The 22,940-nt window shown below is 34.9% G+C and overlaps 3 protein-coding genes across 4 annotated transcripts; 2 read left to right on the plus strand and 1 right to left on the minus strand.

The window, feature by feature from the left end:
* The first annotated feature begins 4,831 nt into the window (after nucleotides 1–4,831).
* On the plus strand, nucleotides 4,832–11,786 carry LOC132029684 (casein kinase II subunit beta-3-like). 2 transcript variants are annotated; one of them, XM_059419002.1, is made up of 5 exons: nucleotides 4,832–5,215; nucleotides 9,028–9,243; nucleotides 10,214–10,323; nucleotides 10,396–10,561; nucleotides 11,473–11,786. In XM_059419002.1, exons 1-5 carry the CDS (start codon nucleotides 4,945–4,947, stop codon nucleotides 11,601–11,603), a joined length of 894 nt encoding a protein of 297 aa, XP_059274985.1. In that variant the 5' UTR covers nucleotides 4,832–4,944; the 3' UTR covers nucleotides 11,604–11,786. The 2 variants fall into 2 exon arrangements, with proteins under 2 accessions (XP_059274985.1, XP_059274986.1); XM_059419003.1 differs by having other exon boundaries at nucleotides 10,229–10,323.
* Nucleotides 11,787–13,080: 1,294 nt separating this feature from the next.
* LOC132029686 (large ribosomal subunit protein eL43) lies at nucleotides 13,081–15,622 on the minus strand. Its single transcript, XM_059419005.1, has 5 exons — nucleotides 15,471–15,622; nucleotides 14,287–14,326; nucleotides 13,626–13,714; nucleotides 13,408–13,490; nucleotides 13,081–13,332 (listed from the first exon to the last, which is right to left on the minus strand). The coding sequence occupies exons 1-5, from the start codon at nucleotides 15,471–15,473 to the stop codon at nucleotides 13,269–13,271; spliced, it is 279 nt and encodes a 92-aa protein (XP_059274988.1). The 5' UTR covers nucleotides 15,474–15,622; the 3' UTR covers nucleotides 13,081–13,268.
* A 5,944-nt stretch (nucleotides 15,623–21,566) lies between these two features.
* On the plus strand, nucleotides 21,567–22,517 carry LOC132031592 (acyltransferase Pun1-like). Its single transcript, XM_059421566.1, has one exon. It carries the CDS (start codon nucleotides 21,567–21,569, stop codon nucleotides 22,515–22,517), a length of 951 nt encoding a protein of 316 aa, XP_059277549.1.
* The last annotated feature ends 423 nt before the right edge of the window (nucleotides 22,518–22,940 follow it).

Genomic DNA, 22,940 nt, shown 5'->3' on the forward strand with positions numbered 1-22,940 from the left:
CTCAAAGTAGTAAACCTTTAAATTTTACTCCCGAAGTAGTAAAACTTTAAACTTTACTCCTGAAGCAGAAATAATCAATAAATATCTGATAATTATTCTGAAGTAGTGTCTTCTTGTGCTTGAGCAAAATAACGAGCTATTGATGAATGTTGTATTTCAAGCACATCTAAATTATGAAGTTTCATTCCCTGAAGTGAATGAAGAAATACCACTCCCGGAGAAATAAAATAACAAGGGATATACATGTTATTTTTGTGGTGTAAAATTAAGGCATTGCAACACGTAACTGTCGTGCTTAGAACATCTCGAATAATTTTATTACAATATCATTCTAAGGCAAAAGAAAGTAGAGTATAATGCTTTCTACTATAACCACATTGATACATTATGGTTAGTTGCTATTGATTCCTTGAAGGAAATAAACATTAATGCATCTCTTCCTGAATGATGTGATTACTATGTGGTTGTTGCTTTAATAACAAATACTCAGATGTTAACGGTTAATATTTGAAATACTGAAGTTTGGATATTAACGTTTACTTTTCATAATTTATAGTTTAAAATTGTCTTTAAATTTCCATTTGATTATTGTTTTCTTTCATGACACCAGTAGTGTCTAACCAAAATTTTCTTTCGTGATACCAGAAGTATCTAGAAAATATTTGATACTAGAAACTAATGATCAAGGGCTCCATAGGGGCTAATTGTTTATCTATATCATGATACCAGCAATGTAAAATAATATCTGATTATGGTAAATAAATTAAAGTCTCTCGAAGATCGTGATTCAGGTTCCGATCGTAACGATCACGATATAACCTAAAGTTTAATAAAATTGGTTATCGTATTGAGACCACAAATGATTGGAAGATTGAATATCTTCAAGTTACTACTGATAAGAAATACTTGTGGAACTTACCCTAGCATGCTGAGATCACATGTCACAATAAATCAGAAGTTTATGACATAAATCCCATGCAATAGTAAACCAAAAGTTTACTAAGACAAATAGCACATGTCATGATAAACTTGAAGTTTACTAGTACAAATAATTTTATCAGTTGACATGACCATTTCGGACGTCTTGATTTAAATCTTAAGTGCTAATTCAATATTCAAAATATATTGAAGAACTAGAAGATTCTTCAAAATTTCTTTTATGTTGCTTGTTCTCATGATAAGTTGATTACACCAGCTAATGTTGGGACTAAATTTCCTAAATTTTGAAAAATATGAAAGGTGAATGTGGGCCCGTTCACTTGTGATGTGATGTCTTAAATAGATGCATCTATGAGATGGTCACATGTACGTCTATTGTCAACTGGCAGTTTGACATTTGTGAAGTGAAAGCACAATATTCAGAATATGTAATCAAGACAATTCATGTTGATAATGCTGGTTTATATCTAAGCTAGTTTGGCATTGGATACCTCCATAATATAGCTAAATCATTGCTTATGAGAACAGAGCTTCGGATGTTGGTCCAAGATATGATATATTGCATACAACAACACTTGTATGCTTCAAACCAATAAATTATGATAGATTCTCCCCTCATAATTGGTTCATGGTCAGGACCTAGATATTTCCATCTTATAACTTTTGATGTGCGGTATGATTAATGGATCTACCACGATGCACATAGATGGATTCTCCAATAAGGTGAGGATATATGTTAGCTTTTCTAACATGAAGGGGAGAGAGTATGCAGCTAAGAAATGTATTGTGAATTATTAGATCCTCAGATAATTCAAGTCAAATGCTGGAAGCATTTGCTGACTCAACTATTTCATATTTCATCTGCAAAATGCTCTTAATGTCCCTGAAGAATATAGTCTACAACATGCATAGAGCATGGTAGACCAATCGGTTCCAAATGTAATAATCCTTGAAAAAAGAGAGGAGCAAATGATCATATAATATGCTTTTGAAGAGCCTACGGTATAACACTTCATGAAACCTTATGGTAGGTTTAGGTACCTGAAAATAATGAAGTGATGAGATTTCAGTAGGTTATGTTGAATTGTGAATCGATACAAAATGATATCTCGTCGACGATATCTTTGATACAATATGGCGCACTATTGTATAAGATTGTGAGGATCTGAATTCTACATCTCTTAAAGTATACTGACGTAGAAATAATTACCAAATGATATGATACATCTTGATACGTGTAAAGCTTATATGACCTGTAGTCCAGACATCAGAAGATGTCACACCATTTAACTATTAAATGGATGTTGTCACAGTCTATATATATTACTTGATAAAATTCAAAAATTTCGAATGATCCAAAATGCCTGAAGCATCTACAAGTTCTTGGGGAACTTGTTCATAATCCTTATATGGATTAAATCATGTAAGGTGAATGTGATTTAATCAATCTTATAAATATTCATTGACAAGGAGTACAAAGATGACTTTGTTTACCCTTGTCTCTTTATGATAATCATAATATTTCGTATTGTTGTGCAAGTTGATGACTTGTATATTATGTTGGAACTCTCAAAGAGTTTCCAAACGCATTAGATTATCTGCTAAAAGAGGTTGAAATGAGAAAATTGAATAGGTCCTGAAGTACCATAGATTTGTGCAATTGATGCATTTATATATCTTGCTACAACTACGAGCATGATATAGTTTTTTACCTACAAGGAGATATTGAAATAGATCAATTGTATATTGCAGATGAAAGCCCTAACATGAATGTGTTTATCCTAACAAATATTTTCAAGTGTTTTGGATATACAGGGCATTCATATGATCGACATAAGAGTTCGATACAGATATGTTATCTATTTCCAGGAAGGATTACTGTTATACCATATTATTTTACTGACAATCAAATCATAGAAAGATAACAACAGTTTATAAAGAAAGACAAGAGTGTACTTGGCATGACAGCAACTATATTATATGGTGATGATGCAACTCTATCTAAGGAATGAAGATGCAAATGAGCAATCCGTTCGTCAAACGGTCGTTTAGCAAATCTGATCACAAAGGCTTTGCCAACCTCAAGATATGATAAGTTGGTATACAGGATCGAAGTACATCATATTCAAGAATTATGTGCTGCTTTAACCAAGGAGAGTAAAATACGCGTTGTACTCATTTTCCCTTAACCAAGTTTTTGTCCCATTTGGATTTTTCCTGGTAAGGTTTTTAATGAGGCAGCTAGCAATGCGTATTAGTAGATACGTGTACTGTTTTTTCTTCACTAGGATTTTTTCCCACTGAATTTTTCCTAGTAAGGTTTTAATGAGGCACAAATCTATTAATGAACATCCAAGGGGGAGTGTTATAAATACACCGTATTATGGATATCTATTCAAATACACAGTCAACTGATAAGCTTTCTCAGGCTTGCAATCAAGCAGACAACTTACAAGTAGCTCAAGCAGCAGCTTGCCAGCAGCTTCTGAAAAGCCTCGGAGCAGCTTCTTTTCCTCTATAAATAGAAAGTCATTTCAGTTCATTTATATATCAATTGAAAAGAGCAACAAAATATCCCCTGCCCCAGCTTCTTTGGCTATATCTTTTGTTGTCGAGTACTTTTATTATTATTTTTATAACAAATTTCAATTGCTAGTGCTCTCTGATTCAAAGAAAATAAAATGGGTTTTTTTTTTTGGGTTGGGGGTGGGGGGGGGGGGGCAATCAATTTTAATCCCTGAAATTAATTCCAAAGGCTATAAGATAATACTCTCTTTGTTTCAAGTTATTTGTCTTACTTTTCTTTTTAGTCTGTTTTATAAAGAATGTCTCTTTTCTTTTTTGGCAATTTTAACAATTTCAACTTTCGACCTGCCACGTTTAAGACGTCAACAACAACATACCCAAAAGGACATCCCACAAAACGGGTCCGAGGAGGAAAAGATATGCGCGACCTTACCCCTATCTTAATAAGATAGAGAAATTGTTTCCGACGGACCCTAGATAAGTTGTTTCCGACAGACCCTCGCCTCAAAGAAGGCTAAAAAGAGGCAGAAACAACAGCAAGATAATAACATAATCGAAGCTAAAGAAATATGTTGAATAAAAATAAGAAGTAATAAAAATAATGAAAAATAAGAAGATTAAATGACATTTTGATACATCATCCATATCTTTAATTTAAAATCATAAGATTCAAAATATTAATATTAAAACCGAGCTAGTACAATTTGAGTAAGGAAAGTAAAAAATACGTCCAAACTTATGTTTGATAAAAATACCCCTCTCGTCCTTTAACCCGAAATCATTTTTTAAACCCGACCCAACTAAATAATCGATCCCCTTATTCCCCAATTTCAAACTTCATACCCATAGCGTGTTCAGCGGGGAGGGGGGAATCCAACTTAATTCCAAAGGACTGTTTGCCTTACTTTCCTTTTTGGGCCCCCTTTTTAAATAACATTTTAATACATTATCCTTATCTTTAATTTAAAATCATAAGAAATAATATTAATTTCAGGAAAGAAATACTATTTATTTTCTACCCTAACTCTAATCGCTACACCCTCCAAAGTCAAAACCGATTAAATAACATTTTAATATAAATCTTTAATTTAAAACCAAAGTTTTTACTTAATTTGCCCAAATTGACATCAAAAAAAAAAAAAAAAAAAACTAGAGCATAGTCCCTAGTGAAGTAAGCAGTGACAAAAAACCACGTATACAAGCACAGCAAGATAAATTGTCCAAGCGGACAATACACTAGGCATTACCCATCCCGAAAATATCGCCTAAGCTCTTCCCGCCGGTCTTTAATTATTCACCTTCTCCGGCCACCACCAATTCCCTCTTTTTTCTCTCTCGAAAAAAAATAACCTCAAATTAGAGAGACAGAGAGAGAGAAAAATGGGATAACCTTCCTATCTCCCTTCAAAATCCCCCAGCATAAACCCTAAATTTGTCTTACATCGAAGCGGTAGGGTAAAAGGTGAGGAGAGAGAAGATATGTACAAAGAAAGAAGGGTTGGAGCTGGAGTTGGATCGAAGACGGAGATGGTGGGACGTGGTGGTGGTGAAAGGAAGAGATTAATAAATGAAGCTTTGGATAAGCATTTGGAGCGCTCTTCTCCTTCTACATCCACTACTACTGCTGCTGCTGTTAGGCCTACTAATAAGGATCACCGATTTAATGCCTTATCCTCCAACAAATCCAAGGGAAACTCTGCTGCTCCTCCTCCACCTGATAATAATAATAATAATAATAAGTGCTCTGATGGTAATATATTTGCATACACTCATTATTATTTTCCATTAGTTTCTGCGAACGTGCGTTGCATGATAATACCATCTCAATTATATTGAACAATTGTATAAAAGAAAGAGTTGCTATATATAAACGCAATTAATGTAATAACATTGATGAAAGAGAAGTGTTTTGAATCAATATACATTTCAAAACAAATAATTAAGTTGTAATTTTTCGCCGGAGGATTAGTTAGTAATAGACGTTCTGTTAGGTAGCTCAATAGAAATAGGATTAGTAATTAATAACGTTAGTAGTAATAGTAAGGGAGGTAGTTCATTGTTCAATAGAAATAGGATTAGTAATTAGTAATATCCTTTTACTAATAGTAATATGTTCAATATTTTAAGGCTATTTTGGTCAGCCAACATTTATGCTCGTTCTATAATGGTAAATGACTAGCACGGAGTTTAAAATGTTTATTTAACTCATACGCAAGCACATGTATGTATGCAAATAGTATTGGTGATAGTGGAAGAATTTATTCTTAAGTGATAATGGAAGAAAATGTCAAAGTGATGGTTGAATAGTTCAATAGGGAGTATATCACGTCAAGGTTTTAACATTTGGATAGTTCAAGGAATTTGAATTCTGAAAGTTGTGTAAAAATGGAGTAATAGACGTCCCCAAATGGAAGGGAAACATCATCACATTAGTTGCAACAAAGGATACGTAATACGTGTTGATAAATTGTATTTGTATATTATGTTGGTTGTTGCCTTCTTTTTTTTCTTCATGTGTGATGCTTGTTAGTTCTAGCTATTTAAAGTTTTTAACTTTTAGAGGTTGATTTTTGGCTGGTCAATTTGAAAGTTACTTTGATGGTCATGGAGATCAAATAGGAAGAGTAATTATGATCAGAATTACATTTCAAGGAGTAATTATGATCGGAATTACATTTCAAGGCTTGATTTGAAGTTCGGGAGTTTACAAGTGTTTGCATTTAGGTATTGAAGATGACCGTGGCGTATTAAAGCTTCATGTGGCTGCATGTTGATTCAAGTCTAGTCTTGTTATTATTATAACTTTAGGGCAAACACGTCCCCTTAATCTTTTTAAGGTCTGAACTCTCGGAATGACTAGAAAACAGAAAGGAGAGAGTTCTTGCAATAGCATAAGCTTTTTTCGAATTAATTGGTAGAGCGTTAGTTCACCATGTTAGAGACTTACTGGGAACAAAAGGATGGTATCATTGCAATATTACCTATCCACTTTACAGTTACCAGTTTCAAAAAAAAAAAAAAACCTATCCACTTGTGAGATATTGATGAAACGGAAGTTTTACTGGTTTTTACATAGATGATATGCATATAACAATAAGCTTATAATCAATGAAACAACTCAGACAAATCTTCGAGGATGAAATTTTTTGAGGCTTAGTAGATCCGTTTAGCTATAATCAGTGAAACAACTCAGGCGAGTCTTCATTTTTTTTTTTCTCTTTTCTTCTTTGGTTACTTCCTAGGGTGGTGGATCATGGATGAGGTTGAATGAGGCTAAGACATGCCAGTTGTTTTGTATCTCATTGCTCTTGTTGGACTTTTCATGATTCATTATGCTAGAGGGTTAGAATTAAGGCCCTGATGTAGGACTTATCCAAAAAAATGAAAAAATAAAATAAAAACATAAGGCCCTCATAGAGGACCCTCGTGTTTAGTGTGGTATTTAACCTTAGGATATTCCGATTCAAGAGGATGATCAATCTGAGAGCTAAATAGTTGGTAACTCGTATTGACAGTTAATTAATGAACATTGGAGATTACACTTGATCTTAGCCAAAAGCCCGAGAAATGTATTCATTCAATGAACATTGGAGAGGATCACATTTGTGCATTTGTTGCTCCAATTAGCCAACTGATGGGGCTTATTTCTTGGCCGACTTCCCACCCTAATTCTCTTTGGCTATATGCTCAACTAGACTTGTTCGCTTTTTTAAATTTAAAGAGAAAAAGGGATGTCAAGAAAACCTCGTCTCCTATGTTTTGATGTAGAAATGACACTTCCCCTGTAGATTCTCCAGATATCTTTTTGAACTTGGTTAGCTCCCTGACACTAGCATACTTTTTTGATGTAACGCCGCTAACAAAGTTTTTTGCTTTCTACCATTTTGTGAATTTCTGCATCTTCTTGATGCCAACAATGAAATATATTATTGCTTCATCAAAAAAGAAAAAAAACTCGTCGTCTTCCCAATTTCCACTAGTCAAGGTACTCCAGATGCAAAGATATTATTTCTAATTTTTAATGGGGACAACATATACTAAACGGAGAAATACATCTCAAAAGTACAGCACATCCAGAAAGATATTGAGAGCTCGCTAGTAAGCACTTGGACCATGTGACCTAGGTGCAAGGTTTGCTGCTTTGGAGGGTTGGTTTGCCTTGTCATCCAGCTTGAGATCGGCCAGATGGGCTTTTGCTTTGTTTACTCGGAGTTGTCAATTCTCATCCATTCCTTCCTTTACATGCTCTCGGCTAAAAAGATAAAAGAACAATAATAATAACGAAAATGATAAGATTTGGGGAAAATGGTCAAATTTACCCCTCTACTTTCAAAATTAATTTACATTTTCGAACAAATTTGCCCTCGCCGTTAGCCTTTTGTTCAAATATACCCTAGCCCTACCCTCCCCAAATGTACAGACAAAGTATAGGGGTAAATTTGGTCCTGTTCTGTAAGTACAGGGACTAAAGTTGCTCTCTTAGATATTGTTATCTTAGATTTGGCCCTCGCTGCGATCCATAACGTTCGATCAATATTTAATTTAGATTATGTTATCTAGAGTTGAAGCTAACTAATTTGAAACGTAGCTAAAGTAAGTCATCTCAAGAATTTTATGTGAAGAGGGCCAAATTATGCCTAAGAGAGAAAATTTATCCCTGTACTTCAGAAGAGGGCCAAATTTACCCCTATACTTTTCCGTACCCTTGGCTCCGTTGGGGCAAGGGGTATATTGGAACAAAAGGCTAACAGCGAGAGCAAATTTGTTCGAAAAGCATAACGGAGGTTAAATGCAAACTATTTTTGGAAGTGGAGGGGTAAATTTCACCATTTTCCCTATAATTTAACACAATTATAATATCTTGGATAGTTTGTTCCTCATGCGAGAACTCTTTAAATCAAAACTAATCCTTTTTTAGTATTTAAAATTGGTTATAATACGATAAAGAAACGTGGGATAATGTGAAAACTTTTAATTGGCTTGTTTCCTTATTAGTTGCCTTGTTTTCTTCACCTGCCGCCTTTCCATTTTCATAGCTACTTTGATTTGCGGCACTTGAGCCGAGGTTTTTCGGAAACAGCCTCTCTATCTCCACGAGGTAGGGGTAAGGTTTGCGTACACTCTACCCTCCCCAGCCCCCACTTTGTGAGATTACACTGGGTATGTTTGTTGTTGTTGTTGTAATTGGCTTGTTTTGACCAGCCAATCTATCAACTAGGTTTTAATCCAAATTAGTTGGGGTCAGCGGAATGAATCATCTGTATTTTGGTCAAGTTTTGATAATGCTGCTTTCAAGGCAAAAATGTTATGTTACAGAGCAAATGTGGAACTTTCTAGCCGAGACGTTTAAATTGGACATCCATAAATGTTAGTTATTCGGATAATCAGGTTATAATCTTGCTGTTGGATAATTAATTGTAATGCATAAGCTATTAGGAAATGGGGATTCGTAACTTATAAATTGTAATTATGAGCTCTGTGAAGCAGTTACAGTTGATTTCTCCAATTATGAAGCTAAATCTTATTGTTGAAGTTTTTGCTTATGTTTCCCATTTGCAACAGAATCTGAAACCGACAGTGAGGCGTCAGATATTAGTGGTTCTGATGGAGAAGACACTTCATGGATCTCATGGTACTGTGGTCTACGTGGAAATGAGTTCTTCTGTGAAGTTGATGATGACTACATCCAAGATGACTTTAACCTTTGCGGTCTAAGCAGCCTCGTACCGTATTATGATTACGCACTTGATCTGATTCTAGATGTCGAATCTTCTCATGGTGAGTTTTGTCTTTCCATATTGTGAGCAGTTCTTTCTGTTATATGCTGTGATTGCACGTCTGAGTCACTCTTAAGGTTTCTATTGCTGTCATGATTGCCCAATAACTGAGATTGGCCTGATCTGTTCCTCTCTGTTCTCTTAGTCAAATAAGTCAATAGCATTTGTAGTTAATGAAAAATTAGACGGACCATATTACAACTGGTTTGGCATTTATAGCGATTTGTTTTGTGTTATGGATCTAATAATAATGTGCTGATATTTACTACTCTCTCAGGTGGAATGTCTTAATAATCTGTCTTACAAGCGTACATTATAATCTTCACTCATAGGATGATTGTTCTATTAGTTTGCCATGTGTATTATTCTTGCTGTACTAGCATGGGCTCATATGCTTTGCTAGTTTGAAGATATCATATCTTATACTTGTGAGTTTTTAAGGACACCAGAGAGGAAGGGGATTTTTTATAAATTATCTAGCATGTAGAGGTCGCCTTGGTGACTGTTCAAATTAAAATAGCTCCCGAGCATGATGTACTGAAAATGAAGACTGTTTTTTCTGGGTTAGCTTCCATTATAATTTTATGATCTTGTGATAAATTTGCCAAATGAAAACCAACCTACCAGTGGAAGAAGCGGTATTAGCATTGGATCTGTTTCCAATTTATTGAAAGTAAACATCTTATTTTGGATATGAAGTGCTGTTTAGAGTGGGACTTTGTGATTGGTATGTAATGTATCTTACAGGAGACCTTTGGCCTTTTATTTACAACTATCGTAATTTTGAAGATTTTTCTCTATATAAGATTGTAGTAATTTAGATAGGTGTTCTTAACTTGATCTGAGAAATATTTCTCCATGCCATAATAAAAGTCAGGTTTACACCGATAGGATTAAAAGGTCCTTTGCCTGTTATCTTGTGGTAGTTTCTCAAAGGTCCTATGATCGATGAGAATGCCTGAAATGTGTAGGTGATATGTTTACAGAAGAACAGAATGAACTAGTTGAATCAGCAGCAGAGATGCTTTATGGTCTGATACATGCCCGCTACATATTGACAACAAAGGGACTCGCTGCAATGGTAAGAATTTTTTGTATCATTGAAAATTATATGCGGTCATAGCTATAATTGAAAGGTATCTCGTCTTTTCAGTTGGAGAAGTACAAGAATGCTGAGTTTGGGAGATGTCCAAGAGTTTACTGCTGTGGACAACCATGCCTCCCCGTTGGTCAGTCGGACATTCCTCGACAAAGCAGGGTGAATATATACTGTCCTCGATGTGAAGATGTGTATACACCTCGGTCAAGATATCATGAGAGTATCCTTTTTGTTCATTTTTGTTATTTCTAATTCAACCAGCAACATACTGTCTGCATTACCTCATCTTGCCTTTTCGCATTCATCTGAAATGTGTAGAACTAGGAACTTGACCTCTGAGATATAAGAAGTGAGACACCGGAATGTGGTACGACTTGTACATCTCACCTACCACAAGAAGATTAAATGATTGGCGTATTCCTTTATCCTTCCCTCATTTTTTCCTGCATCTAGTTCCTTTTTCTTGATATGCCTGTCATTTGCTATTTACAAATTCAAAAAAGAAATAAGATGCCTGTCTTTTTCTTTAAGGTTCAGAAGGTGGGTCCAGTAGAACCATGTCTTGTATCTCCCTACCTTGAATTGAGGTTGCAGCTTTCATCTCGTAGTGAAAGTTTTAGAGGATGCAAGTGTTCCCGGAAAATTGGGATGTTGAATTTACCTCAAGAGTTAGCAGCACTTTTGGTCATGTTAGCTTTTATGGAGTCTTAGTCATGTCAGAGATGTAGAGAACTTCTATATTTTTTTTCGTGTTATATTGTCCGGATATGAGCTTAATGGAGTTGCCCTGTCAGTGAAGATTCATATAGTTAACCGAACTTGTTTGGAATTGAGGCATATAGTTGTTAGCAGCATCTTCTGTACTGGAAAATCCCAGAGTAAGCAGTGTCTTTGCCCACACAAAACCCCCCCGCCTTCTTCTTCTTCTTCTTCTTTTTTTTTTTTAAAAAAAAAAACGTCAAAGTGGATGGGTGGATAGATTTGAAGAGGGGTCAATCTGTAAACGCTGTTGAATCTATCGACACATATAGACATTTTCCCCCAAGCAAGACGGGGATGAGATTTTAGATTCTCCTTCCATTTTTGCATCTATACCTAATTCGCTTTTGCATTTCCTTTATTGTGCCAAAGATATTGATGGAGCTTACTTTGGAACCACATTTCCGCACTTGTTCTTGATGACTTATGGACACCTCAAGCCACAGAAGATTTCTCAGAGCTATGTTCCCAGAGTGTTTGGTTTCAAGGTCCACAAGCCGTGATCCTGGTAGTTACCTACTGGTGGTGTTTTCTTTATTAATGTGCTAGGAGAGGTAATACCTCTAATAGCACATCTAGAATTGTAAGGTTCTGTTATAGGTTTTATTCTCATACAGGCTTTTGAAGATGCTGCGTGATAACAAATTAACTTGAGCTCCTTTTATGTATGAAGATACTTTCCATGCGACAGTTCGTGCCTTTTTTCCCTGTGAAAACCTCACAAGTCTTCGTTACAAAATCTTTTGTTGCCTGGGTTTTATGTCAATTACATCCAAGCATCATAACTTGCATATGACATTCGTACATGGTATGTACAGTTGACTTTTCCGTCCTGTGGTTTCACCATTGATCATGTGCATTTTTGTTAGGGAGTCTCCTTCAGATATCTGTTGCCCTTACTGTCACTATGCCCTCTTGAATACATGATGTGTGTCTATAAAAGCCTTTTCTTTAGTTTCCCCTTTGACTTCTGCCAGTACATAATTTTGCTGGGTGAAGGATCTTGTGTTGATAAATAGTTAACCTTTTCGCTTTGTGGCTGAGAATCGGCCTGAGATTAAGTCATATTTCAGCCTTGTGGGACTTTGGTATTTAAGTGGAGAGAGGGATAGATTCGTTAACCACCGAGCTTGAAAGCTCAAATAGCAGATTCGTCAATCATTAAAAGTCGAAAAGATTTCAGCTATAAAACTTCCTTGCTTTTCTAGTAGTTTGAGTCGCCGAAAGTTGAGTTTAGAGGGCAGAACGCAGCATTAAAAGATTCAAATACTGTATGTCTGGTAGGGAAAACAGATCACTGTTGGTCAAAGCTTGAACGGATATATTTCAAATGTCATTTATAAAAAATATCAAGCTTGGATGGTTGCAAATTCTATAGCGCGCACTAGTAGAGAGTCCTTAGATAAGTGGGAATTGAAGGTCTCTTGCTCAGCTTCCAGTCGTTCACCAGGCTAAGGATTTGTCAGCAACATATCATAAAATTGGACGTAAATTGTTTAGGCTTAGTTTATAAGGGATCTAACAAGTCAGTAATATTAAGTAACTTTACTTTGATAAGTCGTTTGAGCACACTAAATAGTTCAGGTTTAAACCATAAAAGCTTTTGCTCTCAAAGCAGTGAGTCAAGAAAATACATTCAATATGTGGGCGACGCTGACTCCTGATTATTGTATTTGTGTGAACCAAGTCCAATGAAGTACAAAAATAACACATTATTATATTCTGATGGAGTTCTCTTTAGATATATGCATCTTTAAGTTATCATTGTCAGAGCACTGGGTAACTTTTGATATTATCTATAGTCGTGTTGCGTGCCGACCTTTTGAAATTGGGAGTGGATTCTGAAGATGTTAGATCTTTCCTTAAAATGGAGAGATAATGAGATTAATTTTGTCTTTACCACTCTAGAAACTTATATTGGTACATCAGATTGAAGTTGACCGGTGCATCGCAACCAAAACAGCAAAATAAGATTAACCATATTTAAGGCATCTGGCTATAAACTTGAGTGCAACAATTGCAGAAATCATCTCGAGTTAAACTAGGTTTCTCCATACAGTAGACCAATGACAACTTGAGCTGGTTTACAACCATCAAAATGTCCACAAAGAGGAAAACGAACTCTGATCTTGAGACCCCAAAATTTGCCATGAAAACTAACACGTGCTCTAACTCTCAGTTTGCTCCCTCAGTCTTCGGATTGTGCTCCTAACTGTGACAGCACTTGCAGTACTATTACAGAGGAAAGTAGAATTAGTTCGCAATCAAACGAAAGGCAAAATAAGGACACATTGTAAGAGTAATTACTTCAAAGTATAAGCACCGCCTGCTTTGACTTTGCCACAATCTTTGCAGCCCCATATCCCTACTGCCTTTCTCTTCACTGCATACTGAACATAATAAGATATATCAGGCAACCAGCACGATGTCAAAACATATAAATAAATTGCAAATATAGAATGGAAATGAAGAAATGCAGCACAAGGATAGCAAATATCACATCCTTAAACCAGAAAATCATATACCTTCCCACAAAACTCACAGAAATACTTGCTATGCTGGCTAACCTCCATCTTCTTAATCTGCTTTCGCAGACTGGCACCATAACGGGTACCTGAAAATAGACAGCAAATCAGTCAGGAATACAACTCTGTCAACAAATAAAAGCACATAACTTTTGTTCAACTTCAAAAGAAATGCTAGATTCTCTTATATCAAAGGAAGATATGAAGATATAGCTTTTCATAAAACTCGCCCCTATCATTTTAGCCATAAGAGTGGGAATCTATGACTAAAGCAAGTTCATATAAGCACCGCTGATTCTTAAAGTTATCAAAATGTCCCCAATGGCTCAGTAACATAAACTGTCAAGCATAGCCCTATCTTGTGAGATCGCCCTGGCATGAACTTTGTCAATAGATTCCTAGCTTTCTATTGATCTTGATTAGTTCTAGCTTCGTTTTCTTTGTTGAGAGTTATCTTTCTTGGACCGGACCCACTTTTATACCGTCTCCTGAAGCACCTGCTTATCCTACATGTGCTTTAGGGGCCCCCAATCAAAAAATCACTCGCTTGTGATTGACGTGAACTTACATTTAGAAGTGCATGAGTCTTCATAAAAATCAAGATGGTCATACAGAAAAAATGAGGTAATATAAGGAACGATAGTGCATAGTTAGTACATACCATACTTGCCAACTATTCCAGCCTTCTTCGTCCTCTTGGTCTGCAGCAAAAGGTTATCAGCTTTACAATTCACATAGAATAGCTTTGAAATGGATTACTTAGAGAAAAAAAATGAACATAATGCTATCTACAGTAGCTCAACTAGGTCTAACATGTAATATTTGACCTCCCAATCCAAGCAATCTAACAGGTTTGGATGTAACATTTGAGAAAACAAGGCAACAATGCAAAAGGATCTATGTCATGCACATGATACTGTTTGCAATGTCTCAATACATTCTTCCACCTGACACTGTTCATATATACTTTTTTTGTTTTGTTTTGATACAACACTGTTCATGTATACATGGTTCAATTCTATATTTTCCCTTATTAAGTCATCTTTTCTCAATCTTGAAAAATTGCATAATAATTCAAACATAATTCCAACAAAGCCAATTCAAAGACGAAAGATAAGAGACTACATACCCCTAGATAGGAGGGCGTGGAGGTCGAGGAATAGGGTAGAAGGCTAGGAGTACGTAGATACGAGTTTGCTTTTCTTTACCTGTAGGATTAGTATTATTTTCATCTTTTTATTATTTTATTATTCTCGTATTTCTTATTCTTATAACCGCTCGTTGTCTCTCCTGCTTCAGTTTTCATACTGTCCTGCTATTATTACTGCTTATGTTTATTTAATCGCTGTGCGTCTGCTTTACTTGAGCTGCAGGTCAATCAGAAACAACCTCTCTACCTGCCAAAGTAGGAATAAGGCCTGCGTACACTCTACCCTTCCCACACCCCACTTATCGGATTACACTAGATATGTTGTTGCTGTTGTATACCCCAATATGGCATATCCAAAGTAGCTAACTGATTAGGTTGGTCAACCATTACTCTTCTCATCCAACTCTACACAGTTAGTTTTCGGATCTTCTTTAGAAAGCAGAAAAATTGATTCAAGACCTAACAACCGAAAGGGGTGAGGCATAAAAGCACTGGGCATACAACCAGGGGTGGAGCTACAATATTAAGTACGCGTTCGGATAAACTGCTTAGCCCTTGTATTTGTATTAGAAAATCTATCCAATATGTATCAATAATTAAAGGTGAACCCGGTAACTAAAACAAGTTATGGGTTCGGTGGCAAGTTCAGAATTCATAAACTTCAAATCATGTTTAATAAACAGAAAATAGCGTACCATAGTTGTTAATGGAGGTCCTCAAACTTGTGACGGAGAGCTTGACAAAAGAAGATGACAGGAGAAACCCTAACTGTAATTTTCGTTCGCCATTTTATATCTCTTCAGAAAAGTAATCAAGTTTGGGTCATTTGCACTTTTGTCCCTATTTTGTGCTGGTCTTTAATTTTTGTCCTTCAAATGGGCTGGTATTTAATTTTTATCCTTCAAAATCGAGAGAGGCCGAAGTTTCCCATAATAATATCTGCAAATTATGCTAGTGACCTTAAATAATTTATAAGTTAGACATAAATTTGATTTTAAAAGGCAAAAATTAAAGACCAGCCCATTTGAAGGACAAAAATTAAAGACCAGTCCATTTGAAGAGGAAACCGTGCAATCATTTTTTTGCACGGATTGTCATTCAAAAGCGTTGTCTTTAATTTTTGCTCTTCGCTTAAAAAAAAAAAGCGAAAAATTTCAAGATTCTGTGTTCTAACTTTCGCTCAGTAAAAAATAATAATTTGTCAAGTAAAGTTTTGTAGCAAAGTAGGCCTATTCGGGCAAAAGTCTGCATTAGGCCATTTTTTTTTTTTTTTTACTTTGCAAGGCAAAAGCTTGGCCTTCAAACTTAACTTTTGCCCGAATAGATCTATTTTACTACAAAACTCTGCCTTACTTTTTTTTTTTTTTTTTTTTTTTTTGGAATTGAGTCGGGATTTGAACCCAGACCTCTAGGTATTTTAAGCTAAGGATAAAAATTAAAGACAAATAATTTGAGGGACAAAAATTAAAGACCACCTCCGAACAAGTACAATCGTGCAAATCCCGGTGCATTTACTTCTTCAGTGGGTCGCTGGAAAATTGGAATCCGCGACTTTTGTAGGACAAAAAAAAAGTTGAACTAAACTAATACAAAAAAAAAAAAAAACATAAGTAGTTTTCACGCACTAATTTAGTGCGTGAAAGGACCAAACTGAAATTTTAACAGTTTGGCCTTTCACGCACAAAATTTGTGCGTGAAAGAGCAATGTTCCATAAACAATTTTGCACTAGTTATTTTTCTTCCTATTCCAAAAGTCATAAGAGAATTAGTTGTCCATATATTTATGGAAAATAATTTATAAACACTCGGTATTTTACTAATCCAATTAATTATATATTCATGTGTACTTACATCTACTTAACACGAAACCGAACCAAAATGACTAATAAAAAACCAAGTGAACCTAAAATACCCCAAAAAAAAAAAGTTACAAAACTTTCTTTAGCGCAAAGATTTTACCGCACTAAAGATTTTTTTTTTTTTTTTTTTTTTTGCATAGCGTAAAGATTTTAACGCGCTATAGCTAGCACTAAAATAAAAAAAATTTGGTAAACTTTTTTTTTTTTGGCAACACTTAGTAATCGGAGCCTACTTAGTGTTTTTTCCATACTTTGACTAATGATTAGTCGTGTGTCAAGACTAAAACTTCAATATTTTATATAGAACTCGATATTTTTTTCGTACAATAATGTAGGCTCAATACATCAAGGATACGTAGACGTTTGGATCGTCATTTTAGGGGTTCAAAAGGTGCCGAAGTAAGTTTTGTTTGAAAAACTAAGTGTTTTTTCCATACTTTGACCAACGATTAGTCGTGTGTCAAGACTAAACGTCAATATTTTATATAGAACCTCATTTTTTTTCTCGCATACAATAATGTAGGCTCAATACATCAAGGATACGTAGACGTTCGGATCGTCATTTTAGGGGTTCAAAAGGTGCCGAAGTAAGTTTTGTTTGAAAAAACTTAGTGTTTTTTCCATACTTTTACCAACGATTAGTCATGTGTCAAGACTTAAACGTCAATATTTTATATAGAGCCTAATGTTTTTTAAGGCATAATGATGTAGGCTCGATACATCAAGAATATGTAGACGTTCGGATCGTCATTTAGGGGTTCAAAAGGTGCGAAGTAAGTTTTGTTTGAAAAAACTTAGTGTTTTTTTCATACTTTGACTAACGATTAGTCGTGTGTCTATTTAACACGAGTCCGAACTCGATATTTGAGTCTTGACACACGACTAATCGTTGGTCAAAGTATGAAAAAAAATACTAAGTTTTTTTCAAACAAAACTTACTTCGGGCACCTTTTTGAACCCCTAAAATGACGATCCGAACGTCTACGTATTCTTGATGTATTGAGCCTACATCATTGTACGCAGAAAAAATATCGTGTTCTATATAAAATATTGACGTTTTGAGTCTTGACACACGACTAATCGTTGGTAAAAGTATGAAAAAAACACTAAGTTTTTTCAAACAAAACTTACTTCGGCACCTTTGAACCCCTAAAATGACGATCCGAACGTCTACGTATCCTTGATGTATTGAGCCTACATTATTGTGCTTAAAAAAATATGAGGTTCTATATAAAATATTGACGTTTTAGCGTCTTCACACACGACTAATCGTTGGTCAAAGTATGAAAAAAACACTAAGTTTTTTCAAACAAAACTTACTTCGGGCACCTTTTGAACCCCTAAAATGACGATCCGAATGTCTACGTATCCTTGATGTATTGAGCCTACATTATTGTACGCAAAAAAAATATCAAAGTTCTATATAAAATATTGAAGTTTGAGTCTTGACACACGACTAATCATTAGTCAAAGTATGGAAAAACACTAAGTAGGCTCCGATTACTAAGTGTTGCCAAAAAAAAAAAAAAAAAAAAGTTTACCAATTTTTTTTTAATTTTAGTGCTAGCTATAGCGCAGTAAAATACTGCGCTATGCAAAAAAAAAAAAAAAAAATCTTTAGTGCAGTATTTTTTTGTTGGGGTATTTTGGTTCACTTGATTTTTTATTGAGTCATTTTGGTTCCGGACTCGTGTTAAGTAGATGTAAGTACACATGAATATATAATTAATTGGATTAGTATAATACCGAGTGTTTATAAATTATTTTCCATAAATATATGGACAACTAATTCTTTTATGACTTTTGGAATAGGAAGAAAAATAACTAGTGCAAAATTGTTTATGGAACATTGCTCTTTCACGCACAAATTTTGTGCGTGAAAGGTCAAAGCGTTATTTTTGCAGTTTTTGGTCTTTCACGCACTAAATTAGTGCGTGAAAACTACTTATGTTTTTTTTTGTATTAGTTTGGTTCAATTTTTTTTTTTTGTCCTACAAAAGTCGCGGATTCGGAAAATTGGGGATTAGGGAGGGATAGGCCTATTTAGATGATGTTCAGGTTGACTCAAATTGTTTTGGGCCTCCAGCATTTTCTTGGTGATTTACGCAAAAGTTGCCTTTTAAGGTGGAGTACTATTTTAGATTTGTTCCGATATCTAAATGTTGTACAAATATAGTTCTTACAAATTACCATTTTCGGACATCATTAGGTTCTATCGTTTGTTCATATACTTTTTCACCTTACAATTAAAATTAACACCATCATCTAACGTTTTTTCATAAGATTTTTAGTTTATTTAAAAAGGAATCATTAGACCGTAGTCTAAAAGGTTCATAAATTGTACTCCCTTTGTCCCAAAAAGATTGTCCTCCATTCCTTGTTAGTCTGTCTCAAAAAGATTATCTCCTTTTTATGTTTAGAAATAATTTAACTTTGTGAGATGATTTACAGCCACACAAATATCTAAGGCTTGTTTTGGACCACACATTTCAAAAGTCTTCCTTTATTTCTTAAACTTTGCGCTAAAATCAAAAGAGACAATCTTTTTTTGGACGGAGGAGTAAAAAAATAAAAATAGGATCATTTACTAAATAGTTGTCCAAGAAGAGATAACCGGAGAAAATTTCTGCATAATCTTTCAATTATTTTTATTAAAACTTCTTTCTACAAATTTACTTTTGAACAAGTGATTTATGTCAATATCTTTAAATAAACTTTAAAAGTTTTCATGACCCAATGACACACTTCTACTTTGCACCAAGTGATTTTGTTCTTTTGATCATTGCCAAAACAGAGAATAATGTACACTGTACAAGTATTTCCTAAATGAATAAAAAGAGAATAAGTATCAATTAATATATATATATATATATATATATATATTTTTTTTTTTAATTATTTTTTTTTACTATCATTATTTACATGGATTACTGTCCCATCCCTCCGATTATCACTGCTTCAGCCTTCATGCTTTGCTTCAAAGATTTGGGAGATTAGGGGGATTTGGTAGGGGAGAAAGTAGATTGTCTGGCAGCCAAGGGAGAGACCGCGAAAAAGAGAGAATAAAATTAAGTTTTAGGTTAAAGGTTAGTTAATCAAATAAATCGTGTCCCTTAAATTATAAATGAGACATGTATAAGACATTGAAAGCCTAACTGGGAATGAAGGGATTGGCCACCGGATAGAAGCCGGCTCCCTTCATAGTATATTACTCCTAATACGGAAAAGACATACAAAAAAGGATATTATTCTCCTCAGTTTAAGACCAAAGTTGCATCTTTAATTACTACTCTGCTAACTAAGGGTGTCAGTTGAATTTTAAAACCCGACTTAACTGATCGAACTAAACTGTATTGAACAATATTTTTACCTATTTTTAGGTTTCTTTTAAAAAAATCAATGATTTGTATATAAATTTATAACTGTACTGAATAATTAGATAGGTTTTCTATCTTATAAAAATTAACCAAAAAAATACGGAACCGTAACGAATAATATATATGTGTAAAATATATGTTATATATTAAATTTTAAAATAATAATAATAAAAATTTTGCTTTAGATTCGGGGTGATGGAAAAGACTATAAGCTAACAACATAATTAACGTACAAAATCTTAAACTGAAACATATACTACTTATGGTGAAGCTAAATTAGTTCTAGAATCTTGAGTAGTAACTAGTAAGTTAATTATAAGGTAATCCAATGATCTTGGGTAGCAAGCTACAAGTTAGTAGATATTTTTCTTCTCGTATAATTTAAATTTCTCTTATTGGATGTATACTTATAATCTTAGTAGACTCAGTTTTTGAGTCTCATGCATCTTGATTGATTTCTTTCCGCAAGTGTGATCTAAATTATATTTTTTGTTTAACATTGTTTTACATTATCGTAAAATATAGTGGGATGAATCTCTATTCTTATTGTCTTTCATGTTTTCTTGATTCATCATCTTTTAAGCCAGTAAAAATGTCTAGAGAATTTTTGCCAAAGTCCTACACAAGTATACATAGCAGCGTGTTCTAACTTTTATTAGTGTCTTTTACATTTTTTTTTTAATTCCGAAAATTAACCGAACCTTACCGATACTGAAGAGAAACCGAGATGATGAGACGGTTTTGAAAAGTCTACTTTGATTATAAAAAATAAATAACCGAAAGAATGGTATGGTATAAATTTTATAAAATAACAGTCCGAGTCATACCAACACCCCACTACTAACTTTCCAATTTAAAATATACACAGATATTATTTTGAAAAATTGAACTTATCTATTACCCACCATTTTAAACTCTCCCATTACCTAATGACCTATTTAATTAATTGTCATCCCAATAAAGTAGACCCACCACTGTTTTATAGTAACAAAATTATATTGCTGAGGTTGACAGAAAAACATATCAGTATACTTTGTATATTTAATCAATCAAGTTTAGTCTTCAATATAACTTAATCAATGTAAATTTCTTCTTCTCTAGGCTTTCTTTATTGTGTCCCGTATCGTTTGGGGGCATCTCATCGGGTGTTGGATATATCATATCATAGTTCACAAATTTAGTCCATATCCTCAGGACAAATTTAGTACGATAAATTAATTGTATGATTGCATCCTGTCATTTTATTTTATTATTACTGTACCTAGTACAGATCGAGACAACAAAACTTCCGGTCTTTTGTCAACATCATGGTCGTCATCATATTGCATCATCACTACTCTCTTTTTGTGGTCATCATATTGCATGTAGTATCATTTAAAAAGTCCGCATGCATGTGTCGTCAGACAACTCAACTATTGGTACTCAAAATATAATTTGCTCTTTTCATTCAGCCATTCTTACAGTACGTGTAGTTTTAGGCTCGTCTGTTTATAAATAGTTAGCTAGTTAACTACTTAGGCAAAGAAATAAGAAACCAAAGAGGGTCATTGGGAAAATGGCGATGGAATCAGGATTGGTATCAATAATTTCCAAGAAGACCATCAAACCTTTCTCTCCCACCCCATCTGAAATACTATTGCACAAGCTTTGCCTTCCTGGTCAAGCCTTCACTCTCAATTATATACCCTTGGTATTATTCTACCCCAAACATCAAGTAGATACCATTCCGAATGGACCTAAAAATTTATCTGAATTTCTAGAGATCTCTTTCTCAAAAACTTTAGCTTCTTACTATCCATGGGCAGGACGCCTAAAAAATAATGCCACTGTGGAATGTAATGATTCTGGGGCTGACTACTTTGAAGTTCAAGTTAGTTCTCCAATGGATGAAGTTCTTCATCACTCGGATTCAAGTATTAAGGATATAGCCACATTTCCTCAAGGTGTACCTTGGGCCCGTGACTGTTTGGTCCATCCTAGTTGGGCTTTAGCCACAGCCCAACTTAGCCATTTTGAGTGCGGAGGAATAGCAATCAGTGTTTGCTTGTCACACAAGGTGGGAGATGGATGTAGTGTCTACTGGTTCTTAAGGGACTGGGCCGCCTTAACACGCGATCCCAACCATATCCTATTATCTCCATACTTTGTCCAGGATTCTATAATACCTTCACCATCTGATTACGGTCCTCTTGTTTCCCCGGTGAGTAAAATAAAACAAGAATGTGTAGAGAAGACTTTTGATTTTTCTGCCTCGAAGCTAAGTGCCCTCCAAGCCTTAGTTGAATCTGAGGCAATACAACATCCCACGAGGAACGAGGTTGTCAATGCACTTGTTTACAAATGTGCTGCTAACGCGGCTTCTTCAGCCAACCCTCATCAGCTGGTCCAGTATATGAATATCCGAGAAACTACTTCACCTCCACTACCACCAACCTCCATTGGGAATAGTCTAACCGTCTTCTCCACACCAATTCATAAAGGAGACCTCGAGTTGGACAAAAAATAGTTGCTGATATAAGAAAGTCCAAAAATAATAGTACTACGCGTAACAACGAACATAATGAGTGGGTTTCCGAGATACTAAATGCAAATAGTACGGGAAAAGGGACATTCCACCAAAGGGATTGTGATGTGTATATTTCAACTAGTCTATGTAAGTACCCTTTTCAAGAATTAGATTTTGGATGGGGGAAGCCTAGTAGAGCACGATTAGGAGGACATTCGATAAGCAAGTATTTTGCGTTGATGAATACTCATGATGGAGGAATACATGTGTCCGTTCACTTGACTGAAAAAGAAATGGCTGTCTTTGAGAATGACAAGCACCTTCTCCAATTTGCTACTCCTACTCCACAACGCTAATTGTAAAAACAACGTGCGAAGGAGCTAAGCTTATTTCATGTCTCTTTAATTTCCTAATTCAAATGTA

Source organism: Lycium ferocissimum, chromosome 9 (assembly GCF_029784015.1).
Source record: "Lycium ferocissimum isolate CSIRO_LF1 chromosome 9, AGI_CSIRO_Lferr_CH_V1, whole genome shotgun sequence".
NCBI lineage: Eukaryota > Viridiplantae > Streptophyta > Magnoliopsida > Solanales > Solanaceae > Lycium > Lycium ferocissimum.